Source organism: Protopterus annectens, chromosome 6.part0, assembly GCF_019279795.1.
Source record: "Protopterus annectens isolate FY-2018-M chromosome 6.part0, PAN1.0, whole genome shotgun sequence".
In the NCBI taxonomy this organism is placed as follows: domain Eukaryota; kingdom Metazoa; phylum Chordata; order Ceratodontiformes; family Protopteridae; genus Protopterus; species Protopterus annectens.
The window spans coordinates 183,961,421-183,980,364 of NC_056737.1; the positions used below are offsets into that span (position 1 = coordinate 183,961,421).

General features: G+C 41.0%; 1 protein-coding gene across 3 annotated transcripts in view; it reads right to left on the minus strand.

The window, feature by feature from the left end:
* The window catches only part of GSTZ1 (glutathione S-transferase zeta 1), a 243,196-nt gene that overhangs the window by 93,907 nt on the left and 130,345 nt on the right, over window positions 1-18,944 (minus strand). For all 3 annotated transcript variants that reach the window (XM_044073902.1, XM_044073904.1, XM_044073903.1), the window contains exon 6: window positions 5,698-5,776. In XM_044073902.1, coding sequence (XP_043929837.1) covers window positions 5,698-5,776 — 79 coding nt within the window. The remainder of the gene's footprint in view (window positions 1-5,697; window positions 5,777-18,944) is intronic.

Here is an 18,944-nt window from a genome sequence, read left to right on the forward strand (position 1 = left end):
AGAGGTGATCTCTGCCTAATGTACAAAGCTATGTCAAACCCAGAGCTGTTGGACATGCTCCACTTAAAGAAATCCCAGTCCCTCCAAGCTACACGCTCTAGGGACCTAAACCTTGTCACCACAATAAACAGAACATGCCGGAGGGATAGATTCCTGTCCCAGAGACTTCCCACACTCTGGAATAAACTGTCCCAGAGACTTCCCACACTCTGGAATAAACTACCTATCTATATCAAACAAAGCTCCTCATTAGCACTTTTCAAGAAAAATCTTGATGACTGGATGAGAAATAGGAAATTCACCCCAGGGATCACCTCTGTTGCTCTGCTCGACAGTGGCACAGGAAAATAATTTTCTTGGGTGACAAAAGCCAGGGTACCTTTTTGGCTGGGCTTGTATAGGCCCCAGGGCCAATAGCCTAGTACCTACCTATGAACCTATGAACAGGGATTCCCTGAAGGGAATACTCACTACAAAGGATTTCTATTAGTGATGGTAGGTAGGCTGAGGTGAAACATAAGAAGCGAGAGAGAAGAGTGAAATAGAGAGTGGGGCTAGTACACGAGCAGGAGTAGTTCTGAAGTGTAGAGACATCAGGTGATGGCATAGTGTGGAGTAGGAGGCCTAGAAGATCAATTACAAATCCACTTTGAGGAAAGGTACTTTTGTAGAGCAGTTCTGAAAGTAGGAGGGAGTGTTCACTGCGGAGAGAAGGGGGAAGGTTATTCCAAAGTTTAGCTATGGTCCAAGAGTACAGAATCTTATCTGCTGCTAAGTTAGGTTTATGAATGTGGAGTAAGTGTTGTTGTTCTGACTGTAGTGATCTAAGGGGGATGTAGATGGTGAACAAGGAGCTGAGTGCTGGGAAGTCTTGTGGTTTGTGAATTAGTTTATGAATGGTAGCAAGTAGTGTGGGAATTCAAGCCATTAAAGTTTTCTTAATGCAATACAGTGATGGGAAGAGTGATGGTTATTTGCAGCAAATTTGGCGATTTTATTGCAACAGATTCTAGTTTTGTTTTTGGAGCAGAATGCAAGTTGATCAATAGAGGTGCACCGTAGCTTAAGGATGGTAGTAAATATGAGAGTGCTAATGCTTCTTTAGAGTGGTAAGGAGAGAAATCTATTATGCCTGTATAATAATCCTGTTTTTTTATGAGTTTTATTTCTCCTGGACTGGATATGAAGGTCAAATGTTATAGTCTTCGTCGATTATCACACCTAACAGTTTAGTACTAGATATTACTTCAATTATTGTGGAATTTGATGAAATTATATTAAAGTCTAGTTTGTTGAAGGACGTGCTTCTTTTGGGGGTAAACAACATAAGTTTGGGTTTTTTGGCATTTAGGGAAAAGTGTTTTTTTTATGCAGCCAGGATTCCACAATAAGAAAGGCAGCTTGGGTATTATGTTGTAGTAGGATAGGATTGGGAGCAGAGCAGACTATGGTCGAGTCTTCTGCATACTGAACTAGGGATGCATTATATATAATTGTAAATTTGCCTGCATCACAAATGATAATTCAATAAAGGTATTAAAAAAAAAAAAATGAAGGAAAAAAACCTTCAATGACAAGAATCACAAAGCAGGCAAATGTAGGCAGAAGGAAGCAGCTCATAAAAGTTTTAACCTTTAATCTCCTGTGCTAAATGGCAGAGACAGTGATAAACTGCAGTATGCAACATAACTGAGCTAAAGCATCATTAATTCATTTCATGGATTGACATTCCACAGATATGGTACACCCTGATGGAGTGTTCATAGCACACAAGCACAATACCAAAGCCAAACATTTCCTGAACTCATACAGGAACGCAGCTGAGCTCCTGCCAATAGGAGTTCCCACGGTAGCAACAGCAGATTCCCTCATTACTATATTATGTAACTAGCTTATGCTCCCCTGTTATACCAAATTAACCACAAACCTTTACAATCTACTGTTTGGCATGAAAGCAGAGCACAGTAGAGCAGATATTGCAGAAGGTATGTTGACTTTGTATTTCTTGATGGAGTGTACAACATGTCTTGATGGCATGTGTACACTATGTACATCTTTATGGCATATACTATATATGTACATCTTTATGGAATTGTTGACATGGCAAAAAGATGGCACTAACCCAGGCTACATACTCCTAGATGAACTTGGTTTGCATCTCGTGGAAGACAGTTGTCTAAGATGGTATTTGTTAATTGACTCTCATACAGAGACGATGTTTCAGTCCCCAACTATAGCCAGTTGCACGTCAGAGGAATAGAAATTATGTGCAAGGAATGCATATACTTGTTTCAGCAGCTGTCTGTGTAGAATCTGCAGGAGTGCAACTTTCATATGTCAGATTCCCCTGACCTCTCTAAAACATGGCTGTTGAATGACTGCTCCTAAAAATGTCACATTAAATCTCGAATGTGGTTTGTGGCATGGCTGACAAGGGCCTGACAGACAGGTTACAGAAAAAGTTATTATAATCAAAATTTATGCAGAAACATACAAGCTGGAAATAGTGTTACATGCAGCCTTTCAGTTACTTGAACCAGACTGTTCTCTTCTTCTCTTTACACATGCATGCAGATTCATGTGCCTATACACATTCATATCTAGATATAGCAACAGAAAATCTCCCCACAATGGCTGCATTTTTCTGTTCCAATTCTCTGTATATTGGTCAACTTGTCTGTTACTATCTACTGCACATGGTTGTGTTTGCTGTCGGACATAGCATATAGCATATAGCATAGTTCAGGTTCACTTGTTGCTGTGCTGCTCCTTCTGAACCCTGAGCAGCACCACTCCTCTGACACAAATGCTCAAAGTGTGCTATGTGTGCACCAGTGAGTGAGTCTTAAATGCTCAAGAATTATGGTACTAACAAACACAGAATGCGTAACTATGAGAGATATTGTACACTATATTTATGAATATGAAAGTATATCTGTTGCTCTTTTTCTCACTAATACTTCAGAGTGTCATGCCACATTCTCTCATGCATTTGTTTTCACAGCTGACTGTGATTTTTGTCAGTTTTCAACACTAAGCACTAGAGATAACATTTCGTTATTCAAAGACAGGTGGGGGTGAATTTCTTTCCTTACTATATCAGGCCAGTCTTTCACTATGACGCCTTTCTGTAACTGATATTCTAAGTCTGTGTCAGTGGAACTCTGGAATCGCAAAAAGTACCAACGTTTAATAGTGCGCTGATTACATAAAGCACAAAACTGACAGCAAGGAACGTTGTGGTCAGGGCCTAGGCAAGGCATACAGTACAAATGAAAATCCTTATGAGGTATTTGCTTCCCACAAGTAATGCAATTATTAACTTTTACTGACATCAGTAAGGAGCAAGAAAAAATTTCCCCAATGGGGTACTTAGCTTTTTAATTGAAGACTTCGGATCTGAAACTCGAAAACGAAAATTTCAGGAGTTGGCCGACTGCACTTGCGAATTGCTTCTGCTTCGGGCACCACATGGCAAGAAAGAGTGATGTAATGGCGTCCGCTGCATGTTTTACACCCCTGATGACCTGACGTCATGGAAGAAGGGACAGCAACCAACGCAGGACCCAAGACTTTGTTAATCAGGCCGACTGAGGCAACCTGCCAGCAGATTACCCAAATGTAATGACTGCAGCAGTGAAACACGAAGAACATCTCTGGAATCATTTTACTTTTTCTTTCATCACTGGTAACTGAAATTATCCAAAGAATCACTAGTTGTTCTATGAGTTCTTCCTGCTTTCTTGGCAAAAGTGCTCCATTCAACAAATCTAACATATGCAGTGTAGTTCCTTGCCTGCCATGTATTTCAACTTTCAGATCATAATTTTGTTGATTAAGTACATTCTCCTGCAGTTTCAAAGATGGATTGTACAAAGCCTTCCTTAATATGCTTTGCAAGAGTTTGTGGTATATTTCCAGATATGCAGACTATCCAAAATCAAAACAAAATAACTAGCAAACAACCATTCACAACTGGAAAAAGCTACAAGTCTGTTGCACAACAGTAATAATACACTGCAGCCAGAAACTTGAAGAGTCTGGATTGAAAGGAAACCAAGAAAAAAATGATTAAAGTGCTGGGACTCAAGTACAAAGCTAATGAACTGCCTATCATTTTTCTGTATCTTGACATGCCAGTAGGCATCTAATATATCGAGCTCAGACCATTCAAGGAATCTAGCAAAAGTGTGGTCATCAGGAACTTTTCACATACCTGGCCGGCTCTTCAAACACTATGGCCTGGTACTCAAACCCAGGACAGCTGGGGCACAATCAGGTCTGTAGCCTTGTATACTACCAGACTGTCAAACTGTCATTCTTGACTACATTTCCTGCACATTGAGAAATACCAATGAAGATCCAAAACACACACGCTCACTGCTAACAACAGGTACCTACTCACCCAACCTGTTAGGAATGGCTGGAGTGGATATTCAAGCAAAAGGAGATAACAGAAGGGTGGCAGAGTTTAAATTTCCAGATTCTGTTTAGAAAACCACCAGGTAATTTGTCTGGTTCCATAGCGCTTCTGTTTTATAATTTTAAAATGGGCAGTGGTTCTGTAAAGGGATGTCTCCCATCAGCTTTTTAGCTCTTTGACAAAATCCATGGCCAAGTCGACACACGATTCAAAGACTCCCAATGCAAAAGAAAAAAATAGTCATTTGCTTCTTTCCTGCCAAACACACTGCACCTATACCCAACAAGAACTCATTAAGTGGCCCTGTGGCAGTGACAGACAAAGCCCTTATTGCTCCCCATCCAGCTTATTTTTGATTAGTGGCAATGGTGGTGGAAGGGCCCTGGGAAGGAGGGGGGAGGATGGGAGTGACTCACTGACTTACCCATCCTGAGAGCAGAGAGTCAGCCTAGCCTAGTCTTACTGCAATGGCAGCATTAAAACCGGGTGAGCTCCATGATGTGGTATTTCACGTGGGTGGTAGGTTGCACATGGGCACAAAACAGCATACACTTCCCGAAAGCAGTAAATGTGGAGCTCACAAGGCTGCCAAGGGGGAGGGTTTGGGCACACCCTTCTGCTTAGAGCAGTTTCAGGAATAGTTGTGGACAAAAAATAACAGGAAAATGACACCAGGTTATTGGAGCATGAAAACTGATCAAATCACATACATCATATGAAATAAAAATAAATGTTTTATAAACTAGTAAAAACTTATATCTTTAAAAAATGAACAATATAACTAAAGTAAAAGCAAACTGTAGGGCAGAATAAGTGCAAACATTATCTAACAAAAGAGAATCTCTGTAATGAATGGTGTACCATTTGTATCCTTTTTGAATCCATTTTGCAAAGGAGGCTGAAAAGAAGGTACTTTCCATTTGCTTTTTTTTTCCCACAAAGTTTTGTCTTTTCTTAACTATTTTTGCTGCTTAGTAAATTAAATAGGCAACATCTCATTGCAATAACTAATATACTTGGTTGTACAGCTTTTTGTGACATCTGTTTTTTGTGATGTTACCTTAAGTCAAGGGTAAGTGTGCAAAATAAATTAGTTATTAAATGGTCATTTACAGCATTTCCAAACACACAGACACAGACACACAGACACACACACACACACACACACACACACACACACACACACACACACACACACACACACACACACACACACAGACACAGACACACAGACACACACACACACACACACAGAAAATGTGGTGAATGCATACCGTTAAAGCCTTTGATGATAAAATGCTGAGCCCATTCCAGTTTCTTGTCATCTCCTACTTTCTGAAGGACAGCTAAATTCTAGGTAATAAAAAAAAATGTTTTAGTTGTTTATAGGCAATAAAGATGTTTAATAATTTCTAAACTGAATCTAAAAAACAGGCTGGTTTAACTGGTATAGGGCATTACAATAACCTTAAATGGAAGGACAAATAAGGTCAGAGTTCTCTGTTCAATGTTTGCCCTGCACTGTCATACATGACAATTAAGTTTTGGAGGTTAAATGCACAAGATATGTAAACCTATGAGACAGTTTTTAGGACAGCACAGTGTAAAATTCAACAGGTAGTGCCATAGGCAATTAGGCAGCACCCCTGCACATACCTTCCACACATCACATTTGCTCGTCGACCAACAGAAATAATACTACTGTCAAGTAAGTCCCTTATTTTCTTTAAAGAAACATCTTTACTGAATTATCACTTATGACAGAGGCAATTTATATAAATGAAAAAACATTTTGACATTTTCAGTTGCAAACATACATTACTTATAAACTAGCCATTGTCAGTCAAACATTACATAGCTCATTAAATTTCTGTCTTCCCTTAAACCTCATTCCTCCTCCAAAACATTACTCTGAATGTATTGTTCCCACAATTCCTATTTTGTTCTATGTAATTTACTTCTATTCTTTTCTAAATATCACACTTCCAGTTCTTTTACTTCTGTTACTATATTCGCAACTTCTAGTACAGTTGGTTTAGACTTAGATTTCACCTTCTATCAATTGTTTTTTGGCAGACAGCAGAATTAAATTCAGAAAGTCATTACTATGGACAATTCTGATTCTGTAACAAAGCTTAAAAAAATTTCCTTAGTTGCACCAATATGCTCACCCAGTATTTCTGACAGAGTAGTCTGCAAGGAATTTTTAAAGTCCTTACCTTGCTCTCACACTTCCTACATTTGCAATTTACCTGAGGAAAAATTCTTTGAAGTCTAGAAATACCTATCCAAACACTCCCAAGCATCTAGATCAAGATCCTAAATCTTCTAGACGTTGTCATATATTTGGAAGCCATACCTACATCCTCCCACTATTTCTTTGTGAATTGCTTATCCAATCTCTCTTCCTAATCCTTTCTAACCTCCTCTGACTGATTTATATTGTTATCATGCAATATTTTATACATTCTACTAATTATCCCTTTTTATAACAGCTTCTTTTCTAGATTATATTAAAAACTCTACCAGTGCTGGTCTTTTGCTTTAGGATCCCCTATTTCTCTCTCGCTGCCTACACTCTAGTATTAGTCCTTGACAGGGACGGCTATCTCTAGCCTGCAGTCCAAATGAATTCTTGGCCTCTTCCCATTCTATGATGTTTCCCTCTCTTATTATTTGCTTCCAATACCTTGATTACTTTGCCGGTTTTCTCTAGCAAATTCCAGCCCCCTCTTGCCTATTCTCTATACCTCTAATTGCAGTCATCTCTATCGGGAGAAACTCCTTTCTCCATTCCCATGTTGGCTTAGTTCTTAAAATACTTTCTGCTATTTCAGGAATATAATATTATGTATGGTTATTGTTATTTTTAAGGATCTGCATCCAAAAGCCAGTCTCTACTTGTTTCTTGAGCTTTCCCCGTTTTTATCATTCCTTTTCACTGTGAATTATAGCTTTCTGCTTGTGTTATGTATAGCAGCCTGAAATACCCCTACAAACCGGGTAATCCCGATCCGCCTTGTGCTACTGGAAGGATTAACTTATCCTACTTGATTCTTGCCCTCATTCCCTCTTAGACAAAATCCTTCACCTCTTTAATTAGTCCACCACTTCCCCTCTGGTTGATAAAAATATGCCTGAAATGTATATAAAACTAAAGGGATTAAAACATTTTCACTGCCTGTATCTTGCTGTCCATCCACACACAACCCCTTTTTTCCCATTTTTGTACATGGGATTGGGGTGTCACTTCAACAGTGACAATCATCTAGAGCCACGGCTTACACCACCAGGTGGGCTAGCCCTGCCGTAGTTCTTCCACACCTCACTCTCACATGCACACTCACATCTATGGCTAATTTAGATGTTCAATTCACCTACTGCATGTCTTAGGAATACTGAAATTCCTTTTCTGGTTTTATCAGATAAAATATCACCGCAAATAAAGGCAACTTTCCTTAATTACCATACCAATTATATCCTTGAATTTCTGAATCCCTTATTTTCTTTGCCAATGGTACTAAATAAAATGCAAATAAAAGAGGACACCCCTGCCTGATTCCTCTGCTCATACAGAACCTATCAGAGAGGAACACCCCACTTTAATTTTCAGCTCAGATCCCATCCTGTATCCTCCTAATCAACCTTATTTCCTCAGAGAATGCAAATGCTTTCATTGGCCTACTCAAGTCTGAGCAGACACTGTTGAATGCTTTCTTTGCACTTAAGACCCACCAAAAATAGTGGCATTCTCCTCTAGATCACTGCTCTGTTAATGTCAGATGTTTGCCCCTCCCTCCCCGCAAAAAAAAAACAGTGGTACTGATCTATCAATTTGGCAATACCTTTGCCATTCTCTAGGAACTATAGACATAAACATTTTAAAATAGTCATGGCTTAAAATTGAAATGGGTCTACAGGAAGACGAGTCTGAAAGGTCTTTATCGTAAATAGGTATTATAGCCACAATAGCTTTCTTCTAAGATGCTGGTACTTCCTCTCCTTTTAAAATACTGTTAACCAAAATCTTCCACATCTTTACCACTCTGTTTCCTAACTTCCAAATGTCCACAGGAATATAGTCTGTTCCTGTTATCTTCCTATATCAGCTATTAAATGTTAAGCCTCACCTTTCTGTGACCTTGGCATAATTAAGTCTTCCATAAATCTTTCCAGTTATGCTTTTTCCCGATTTCCACAGTCCTGTCCTTTATGCAAATTTATGTAACATTTCTAAAATATTATCTAATTCATTTCCATTTTCATCTTATCCCACTCATAAGCTATCTTTTCTGAAGAATTTTCTGTCTTCCTTAATAACTCTCAAATCCTTGCCCCTACCAATTCCTTAAATTATTTTCTTTTTTAACAGGTAAGTAGGAGAATGCCAGCTATACAGATCTTAAAAACAGTGCAAGGGTCATGCTGGTTTCATGAATCCATTCAAAGATTTTATTTCCTGCAACAATGGGCCAATTCTTTAACGGAGTATTTAAAAACTGCTGTTGCAAAGTCAGCCATCTTAGTAATGAAGACTTCTCATTTATAAATGTACAGATTTACCCACTGGTCAAATTGGAAATACAATCGTGTTTGTTAAACTGGTTCAGCATTAGGTGACAAACCAGAGTGTAGGACAGGATTTGTCAGAAAGAATGTAGTTGAGGTACAGTGCAAAGTACTGCACTTATTACACACCTGTGGTTGTTGCATCTTATCAGCTGGAGAAGTGGCAACAGAGGGATTAGAATACTGGAATTGGGGAGGGGGGCTGTCAGCATCAATAGAATGCTAGGGTACAGATTCCAGAAGCAGTGAAGTAGTCTTTCTCTTCACAGCCCTGATCAGTCCATAGCTTGAATGCTGTGTGTAGTTCTGTGACCATAGAAGGAAAGAGATACTTCACTGCTGAAATGAATCCAGAGGAGAGCTACTAGAATGGTCTGTGGGATGGAGGGAAAAAGATAAGACCAAATGATAAAAGTCAGATGAGATGGGGATATGACATTTTTATACAATATCATGTCAGTGAAATGTGAAAAGAGTATCCTGAACAGAAGGACAGAGGAGGAAGGAAGATTTCACTGCCAGCAGTTTCTAGAGGTTAACCACTGCATGCTAGTCTGAAAGTAATTTTTTATGGAGAAGGCTGTACAGCCATGGTATGGACAGTCAGACCGAATGATGGAAAGTGAATACTCAGAGAGATTCATAATGGAATGAGGTCAGTGGAAAAAAGCAAGGTAGCCGCTACAGATGGAGAGAAGAAAGAATTATATGTGTTTAAAAGGACATGTATGGGATGCCACGGTGATGCAGCAGTAGCGTTGTTGCCTCACAGCAAGAGGTTCTCCCGTTCGATTCCCGGCTTGGGTTGGGAGTGCCTTCTGTGTGGAGTCTGCATGTCCTCCCCGCGGTCGAGTGGGCGTTCGAAAGGCATGCGTTGAATGGGCGTGCCTTCGTTGAAGATGGCGTCAGGCTGACAACTCAACACCATAAAAACTAACTGCCAATCATTAGCGGACTGGAGTTCCGCTGTGGCGACCCCTAACCGGGAAAAGCCGAAAGACAAACAACAACAACAAAAGGACATGTAGACTACTTCCAAGATGGCTACACACTGAGTAACAGCTTAATTTCAGCTCTCCCAATGTGAAAACAGAAACTCAGAAAAGACAGCCAGTGAATTGTCATTGTTTTTTGTATAAATTTCAGTAACTAGCTAGCATATGTACTGCTTGGATATCAGGAAAAAAAATCATAGCATCTAAAAGAAAATCAATCACAAAATTGAACAGAAAACACTGGCTGGGAAAAATCCAGCAGCTGTTCAGCAAAAAGTAGTTCAAGCTCCAGCCTTGGTGCAAGACATGGCTTCCAGTAATTTAGAGGAAAAAATAAGTCAAATGTGTTCAGAGCGGTTTTAAAATAAACAAAAGCACTAAAGGCGTATACCACCTCAAATAACAAAAGACTGGAAAAAAATGGAAGAAGCTTTAAACAGACAGACAAATGAGCTGATAAAAATGGAAATTCAGAGTTCAAAAGTGAAGAAAAGGCTGGTTGAGTATGCTCAATAAGAGAAGTTTCAAAAAACAGTAGAATTAGAGGATAGAGCACATAGGGAAAACCAGAAATTTTCTACTGTACAGAAAAGGAAAGAACAGACTGTATTAACTTTATGAAAGGACAAACAAACAACTGAACTGGTATTTTACAGCAGAAGTTAAGTGAAAGGGCACATTGTGTGTATACTCCAAACCTGGTCATGAGAAAACAGCCAAGACCTTTAACAGTAAAAATACAATTTTACCAGGAGAAGGAGTTGATTCTGACAAAACTGTGGCAGAGGAATAAAAGTAGGAGACAGTAGAGAGTTTGTGGAAAATGATTACTCACTGTACACCAGGCAGAAGAGTAAACTTATTCAGTAATCAGGGAATGTCAAGAAGCAGGTGCGAGATTCTAGCTGCTGTATCCAGCTATCCAAAGTGTCAAAGTCAAGTTTTGATGTAGAACGTGCTACGCAGAAAATACAAAAGGTTGTGTAAACAAAAAGTGAACTACCCAACAGAAAGGAATTCAGCTTCTTACTCTCGGTGCAGCGGTAGTGTTGTTGCCTCACAGCAAGAGATTCTCCCATTCAATTATCGACTGGAGTGTGGGGAGTGCCTTCTGTGTGGAGTCTGCATGCCCTCCCCGCGGTTGGGTGGGCGTTCGAAAGACATGCATAAATGGGCGTGCCTTCGTTGAAGGTTGAATGTCGAGCTGGCACCTCAGTGTTCGTGAAAATCTACTGCCAATCATTAGCGGACCGGAGTTCCGCTGTGGTAACCCCTAACCGGGAAGAGTCGAAAGACAACAACAATAACTCTTCTGATAATAAAGCCCACAGAGAGACTATGCCACTGAAACCTTTTCCAATGTTCCAAAGAAAAATGATTGAGAGACAGAAAAAAGCACAGGAGTTGAGTAGACGAACCTGGAGTACATTGGAAATGAACCAGAGTCTAAATCTGGGAGATGGAGAACAACAGGAAAAAACTCAACTCCAAATTTAATGAATAAATGTTGGACTGCAAAACATGAATTATATTTGTGAAATATGACAGGACAAGAAAACCTGGAAATACTGGACATTTTTGACCTTGTTAAACTTGTAGGGGATGCCAAAGCATATGCACAACTTCATGCCATGTGGAAGAACACTTAGCAGAGGGTAAGAAGAAGGAAAGAGGTAACTAAGTGGTACAAACTTTGTTCTTAACAGTATTTTTATAATACATGACATAGATTGCATGCTATAAAGTACAGCTTTTTCTGTTATTTTTCTGTGCATTAGGGATACTAAAGTAAACAAAGTACAGTTGTGTACACTTACCATAAATGTAGATGTTTGAGTGTATTCACTGTTGCAGTCATTACATTTGGGGTTATCTGTTTGCAGTAGCCCTCAGTGGGCCTGATTAACAAAGTCTTGGTTCCTGCATCGGTTGCTGTCCCTTCTTCCATGACGTCAGGTCGTCAGGGGTATAAAACATGCAGCCGACGCCATTACATCAGTTTTTCTTGCCCCAGATGTCAGGTGCCCCCCTAACTGGAAGCAATTAAAACTATAATTTTATTTATTTATTTTACATTTGTTGACCGGGATGGTCCAACTGGATACATGTCCATTTTCAGCGGAGGCCTGGGGAGAAAAGCTCCAACATAGTCACAATTCTAGATTGTTACATATAGTAAAGCATATGAGAGGGGGAAAAATTAATTTACATACTGCTACAATACATCCTAGCTATAGCAACCACAAAATACGAAAGTTCTCATACAGATTTTTAATACATGCTTGCTTAAAAATAAGACAATTATAATTTTGAGTTTAGTTACTATACATTGTTCTTGTTTGGGGTTACAGGTCCCTTCCCTAGGCTGTCCATTTAGAAAAGATTTAAGGGCTTCCATTTATGGTCAGAAAGCAGTCAAGGAAATATAGAGTTAGATCATTTGAGAATAAAAAGTTAAAGTTTTTGAACTTGGATAATCCAGAGGAAAAGTATGACCTTGGTTTAATGAAGAGGAGCTAATCTGGGTTAGAGCATTGTACAAATGTATAAATACAAGGATACACCTATAACAAAAAAACAAATACACCAAAAAGCTTTTTGAGCATAGTAAAGGAGAGAAGAGGTATAGCCAAAAGAAGAAAAGGGGGCAGGGAGTGAGGGTAACCAGGACTGCAACAGTGAATACACTCGAACATCTACATTTATGGTAAGTGTACACAACTGTACTATGTTCTTCGTGTTTCATTGTTGCAGTCATTAAATTTGGTTTCCCAAAGCTAAGGTTGGGAGCAGGAATTTAAATAGAATTAGGACCAGCTATAAGGCCCTGCAAGACTGCAGTGGCAAAGCCAGCTCTGGATTTAGAGAAAATTGGCAAATGATAATGCTTGGTGAAAGTATGTACAGAACTCCAAGTAGCAGCTTCTAAGATGTCCCTTGTAAGGACAACCCTGGGAAAGGCTGCAGAGGTACATGCAGCCCTGGTTGAATTGAGTCTGATGCCCTGTGGGATAGGTTTTCCATGGTGCTTATAGCAGAAATTAATGCATTGGCCTATCCATTTTGAAATGGTTTGCTTTGAAATAGCTGTCCCCTCTGTCCCTGCAGCAAATGCCATCAGCAGTTGTTCAGATTTCGTTTGAGGTTTAGTCCTGTCCAAGTAGAATCTAAGTTGTCTGTGCACATCTAAGGAGTACAGTATCCGTTCCCCTTTGTTCTGTGGGTTAGGAAAGAAGGTAGGCAAATGAATGGACTGATTAAGAGCCACACTGGATACCACCTTGGGCATGAAGGAGGGATTGGTTCTGAGGGACACCCTGTCCGCATGAAAGATGATGAAAGGCTCCACTGTCATAAGGGCCTGTAATTCAGATACCCTTCTTGCAGAAGTGATTGCTAAAAGGAAAGCTGCTTTCCAAGAAAGGAATTTTAAATCTGCAGTAGCAGCAGTCTTGAAAGAAGGAAGAGTGAGTTTCTCCAAGACAAAGTTAAGGTCCCAGGCTGGAGTTAGAGCTCTCCTGGGTGGCCATAAATTTCTGGCCCCTCTGAGGAACTGCTTGAGCAGTGGGCGAGAGAAGAGGGGAGGCTCTGTGCTATAATGAGCTGAAATGGCCGAGGCATGAATTTTGATGGAGGAAAAGGACAAGCCCTTATGAAGTACCTCAGTCAAATATTGTAGAATCTGAGGTAAATTGGGCACTGCTGCACTCACTCCTTGAGAATGGTTTCAGGCACAAAATCTTTTCCATTTTGCAGCATATCATTTTCAAGTACTAGGCCTCCTTGCCTCTAAAATGATATCCATCACTGATTTACTGAGGGATGGTAAAGGAGTGATTAGGCAATTAGCCAGGCTGCTAGGTTCAGGGTTTGCAGGTGAGGATGCAGAATCTGGTTCTCCTGCTGAGATAACAGGGAAGGAGTATGAGGCAGATGCCATGAGGCCAAGTGTGACACACTGCACAAGAGGGGGTACCAGTGTTGGCGTGGCTAGTCTGGTGCAATTAAAATCGTCCTTGGCTTGTCCTGTTTGATCTTTAGTAGTACCTTGGAGAGCAGAGGCAGAGGAGGAAAGGCATAAACTGATAGGTTTTTCCAGCTGAAGGACAGAGCATCCACTTTCCAGGCTAGCTTGTGGGTAACCATTGTGCAAAATTTGTCCAATTGATGGTTCTAGGGGAGGCAAACAGGTCTATATTTGGGGTCCCCCATTTGCTTGTCAACATGCTGAAAATCCTTGGTTCCAGTTTCCACTCATGTGGGTCCATGAGGTTTCTGCTTAGTCCGTTTGCCAGTGTATTTAGTTTTCCTGGCAGGAATTGAGCTTGTAGATTCACTTGGTAGCTCAAGGCTATGTTCCACAATGCCATGGCTAGTCTGCAGAGGGGGTAAGAATGTGTACCCCCCTGCTTGTTTATGTACCACATGACAGTGGTGTTGTCCGTCTTTACCATTAGTTGTCCTGGAAGAATGTGGTCCTTTAAGACTGTCAGAGAATTCTGTACAGCTAACCTTTCCTTTTGATTTATGTGCAGGTGCATTTGACTTGGGTTCCATTTGCCCTGAATGCACTTCCCTGCCAGGTGACCCCCCCCATGCATAGTCTGATGTGTCTGTTGTTAAGGTTTGGGTAGCAGGGTGTAGTGTGAATGGTAGTCCCCTGTTTTGGTGGCAGGCCTCTGCCCACCAAAGGAACTCTAGGCATAGGCAAGGTATGATAGGAATCATTGCTTCTAGATCCTGTGAATGTTGACACCATAGGCTTTTGAGATACCATTGTAGTTTCCTCATATGCAGCCTTGCATATGGAATTAGAAGACTGCAGGAGGCCATGAACCCCAAGGCTTGCAATATTTGCCTTGCAGGTAACTGGGCTTTTGTGGCCACTTGTTTGACGTAGGTTGTCAAATGAATCAGTTTCTCTGGCGTGAGGAAAGTCATCTGGGAAGTTGTATTCAAGCTTGCTCCCAGGAACATAATTTATTGACAGGGTACCAGGTGTGATTTATTTTCATTTTTGGTGTACCCCAGACAAGTCAGCACCCTTTGAACAAAGGCCAAATGATTCAAAAGTATGTCCTGGCTTTCTGCCTGAATTAGACAATCGTCCAGGTATAGGTATATCTGAATATTTCTTTGCCTGCAAAATGCAATGACTGGAGCTAGGCACTTTGTGAATACCCTGGGCACAGTAGATAAGCCAAAGGGCAGTGCAGAGAACTGACAGTGCATGTAGCCTGCTTTGAAGCATAGGTATCTTCTGCATGACTCCCTGATAGGGATGTGCAGGTATGCTTCTTTTAAGTCTAGTGTTGCCAGCCATGCATTTCTGCCTAGCATAGGAAGCAGCTGGTGAAGAGTCAGAATTTTGGATTCACCAGAAAGGTCCAGGATAGGACACCATGTATTGCCTTTTCTGGGCACGAGGAAAAGTCTCGAATAGAAACCATGTCCCTTTTCCTCTTCTGGTACCAACTGAATAGCCCCCATGCTAAAGAGAGAGAGTACTTGATTTTGGGCCTCTGCTCACTGATTTGGGGGTAGATCTGGCCACCCGCTTGGTGTTGGTAACATGTGAAAGTGAAATCTGTATCCTTGGGACACTATATTTAAAACCCATTTGCCCTGGGTAATGAGTTCCCAGTTTTTGGCCTGCAGAGCAATCTTTCCACCTAAAGGAGCATTCAGTAGGGAAGTGCTTGGAATTTTTAAAAACAAGTCATTGAGACAGTTTTCCATAGGGGGGAGTCTTACTACTACCAGATTTGGGTGCAGAAACCCCCCATTGCTTAGTCTTGTGTGTCCCCTGGGACTGAAACCTGGGGTTTCTGCTGTGTCTGGGTTTGGCTTGAGAAGACCTGGAAGGGGCTAGAAAGTACCAATTCTTAGAGGGCCAGTGCCTACTAAATCACGGAGGCTGAACTTGTAAGAAATCTTTAACAGTTTGCATAGATTTAGCTTCATCTTTAAGAACTTCCTCAGCTTTGTTGCCAAACAGACGGTCCTGATTTAAGGGAGCATCCAACAGTTTAGCTTTAACATGATCAGGCAAAGATTGCTCCTTTAGCCAAGCATGTCTTCTGAGCACAGACCCAGTAACAGCTGCCCTGCAAGAGGCCTCTAATGAATCAAATCCACATTGCAAAGTATGTTTATCAACCTGTTCAGCAGAATGCATTAAATTCTGTAATTCTTTATTTTCAGCACAGTCAGGAATCAACATAATTTTCTGTTTAAGCAATCCAATAACATGTTGTTGATGCTTTAACATATGCAACTGGCAGTTTAAAGTCCTAATGGCCAAGGTTGCAGAAGTGTAAACCTTCTTACCCCATCTATCCAGCGCCCTGGAGTCTCTATCAGAAGAGGTAGGATTTTTAGCAGTAGAAGCCTTAATGCCCTTCGGTCCCTGTGAAATAGTCTCTGGATCCACAACAGGATTTTTAAAAAGGAACTTATGTGAATCAGGGACCCTGTAATATCGGTCAGGTTTTATGGGGGGAGGCAAAGAATCAGGGGCCAAACTAGATTCCGAAAAGGCATCATCAACAATGTTTAGTACAGGAGGTACAGCTAAAGGCCTATGCTGAGGCAGGAGTAAGAAATCCCTAAGCCTCTTTTTTGACTCAGAAAAATCCTGGCTTTCCCAGTGGAAATGCTCCCTTAGAGTATGTAAATTTTCACCAAAAGAAAAATCCTCAAGAGGGGAAGCAGAGGGAATAGAGTCCTCTGCATCAGAATCCTCATAAGTAGTTAAGGGCAAGTCCAGATCATCAGAAGAATCAGAAAAATCAGAATCCTGGTCAGAAGATTCATAAACAACTTCAGTCCTAGGTCTCTTAGAAGGGGGAGGTTGGCTTCCCCTGATTAGAGTTAGAAGATCTTCAGCCATTCTTATCATTTGTTTTTGAGGCATAGAGGCCTGAGAATGCAGCCTGGGCGTCGGTTTCTTGGGCATGGTTCGAGATTTAGGCCCAAATGAAGAAGGAGGCGTTGGTTTAATATGCAAGTCCGTAGGCCTGAATACACCCAAAGAAGCTGGTGTCTGCACAGCAGCTCCAGACCCATCCAAGGTAGAGACATCTGCAGAATCCACAGCTGAAGTATCTCGCGGCATACCGGACTCCGAATGGGTCTCAGTAGAGACCTGCGAATCAGAAGTAGCGGGTATCAGGGGCTGTGAAAGCACCTCACTGAGTACCAGCGAACTGGCGACTGGCTTAGGAATAGCATTGTCGGCAGTTTTGGACCTCGGCGGCCTGTCTCTGTCTTAAATTTGTGGTTTTTTGGAATCCCGGTAGTAGGATGGCTAACCGAAGAAATTTCTGAATAATTAAAACGAGAATAGAAATATTTAGAGGTGAAAATATACCGATGACGGATAGTGCGCTGATTAAATAAAGCACAAAACCGACAGCAAGATACGTCGTGGTCATGGCCTAGGCAAGGAATACAGTATGAATGAAAATCTTTGTGAGGTATTTGCTTTCCACAAGTAATGCGATTATTAACTTTTACTGACATTGGTAAAGAGCAAGAAAAAGTTTCCCCAACGGGGTACTTAGCTTTAGTTGAAGACTTCGGTTCTGAAACTTGAAAACGAAAATTTCAGGAGTCGGCCAACCGGCACTTGCGAACTGCTTCTGCTTCTGGCACCGCACAGCAAGAAAGAGTGATGTAATGGCATCGGCTGCATGTTTTAAACCCCTGACGACCTGACGTCATGGAAGAAGGGACAGTAACCGACACAGGACCCAAGACTTTGTTAATCAGGCCGAATGAGGACTACTGCAAGCAGATAACCCCAAATGTAATGACTGCAACAGTGAAACACGAAGAACATCTGCTCCTATGTTTTTTTTTTTCTTTCTTTCTTTCTTTCTTATTTGTTTTTAAAAAATGTAGGTACTGTAATGTAAAAAGAAAAGAAAGCCTGGACAGAAGAGCAGGACACAAGTAAAACTGATATGCTTTTTCCTTCTTTTGTAGATGGGAATGATGGTTAAAAATGATAATTTATAACCAATCTACAGGAAAGTCTCCAGAAATAGATGATATTCCTGTGAAAATTTGGAAGCTAGAAGGGAAGAAAGTGATAAAAAGTTGAAAGGTTTTATTTAATAGTATTTTAAAAGGAGGGGGAAGTACCAACATCTTGGAAGAAAGTGGCAGTGGCTGTAATACCTACAGATGGTAAAGGCCCATCAAATCCAGCTTCATGTAGGTTAATAGGTGTGTACTAGGCTAATGGCCCTGGAGCCTTTACAAGCCTAGCCCACAGGATTACCTAGTCATCGTGCCACCCAACCTTAGTTCCCAGTGCCTCTGTCAAGTAGAGCCACTGGAGTGATCCCCAGGGTGAATTTTCTATTTCCCATCCACTCATCAAGATTTCTCTTGAATAGGGCCAGTGAGATGCTCCGCTTGACGTGTATAGGATGTCTATTCCATACCACATACAGTCTGTGGGTTATGAACCTGTCCCTCCAGCTTGTTCTGTTGTTTGTGGTAATGAGGTTGAGGTCTCTGGAGCGTGTAGTGCGGAGGGTTTGGGATTTCTTTAGATGCAGCATTTCTAACAGAGCCGAGTCAGACATGGCTTTGTAAGTCAAGCAGAGATCGCCTCTAAGTAGGCGATATGAAACAGAGAATAGTTGGAGTTTGCTGAGTCTGTCCATATAGGACAAGTGTTTAAGGCCTAAGATCCTCTTTTGTGAGGTATTTTTGCGGCCTCTAAAGTTGTTGTAGGTGCCTAGTGAGGTACATGCCAAAGCGGGCATTGTACTCGATGATTGGCCTAATGAGGGAAGAGTAGAGGGAGACAATGACCTCTTTCTTCCTGGATGCAAAACCCTTAGTAATGAGATGTGCCACATAGAAGGACTTTCTGACCACAGTGGCAATGTGGTGGTCAGAAGAGAGGTTGCTGTCAACCTGTGTTCCCAGATCTCTTATGA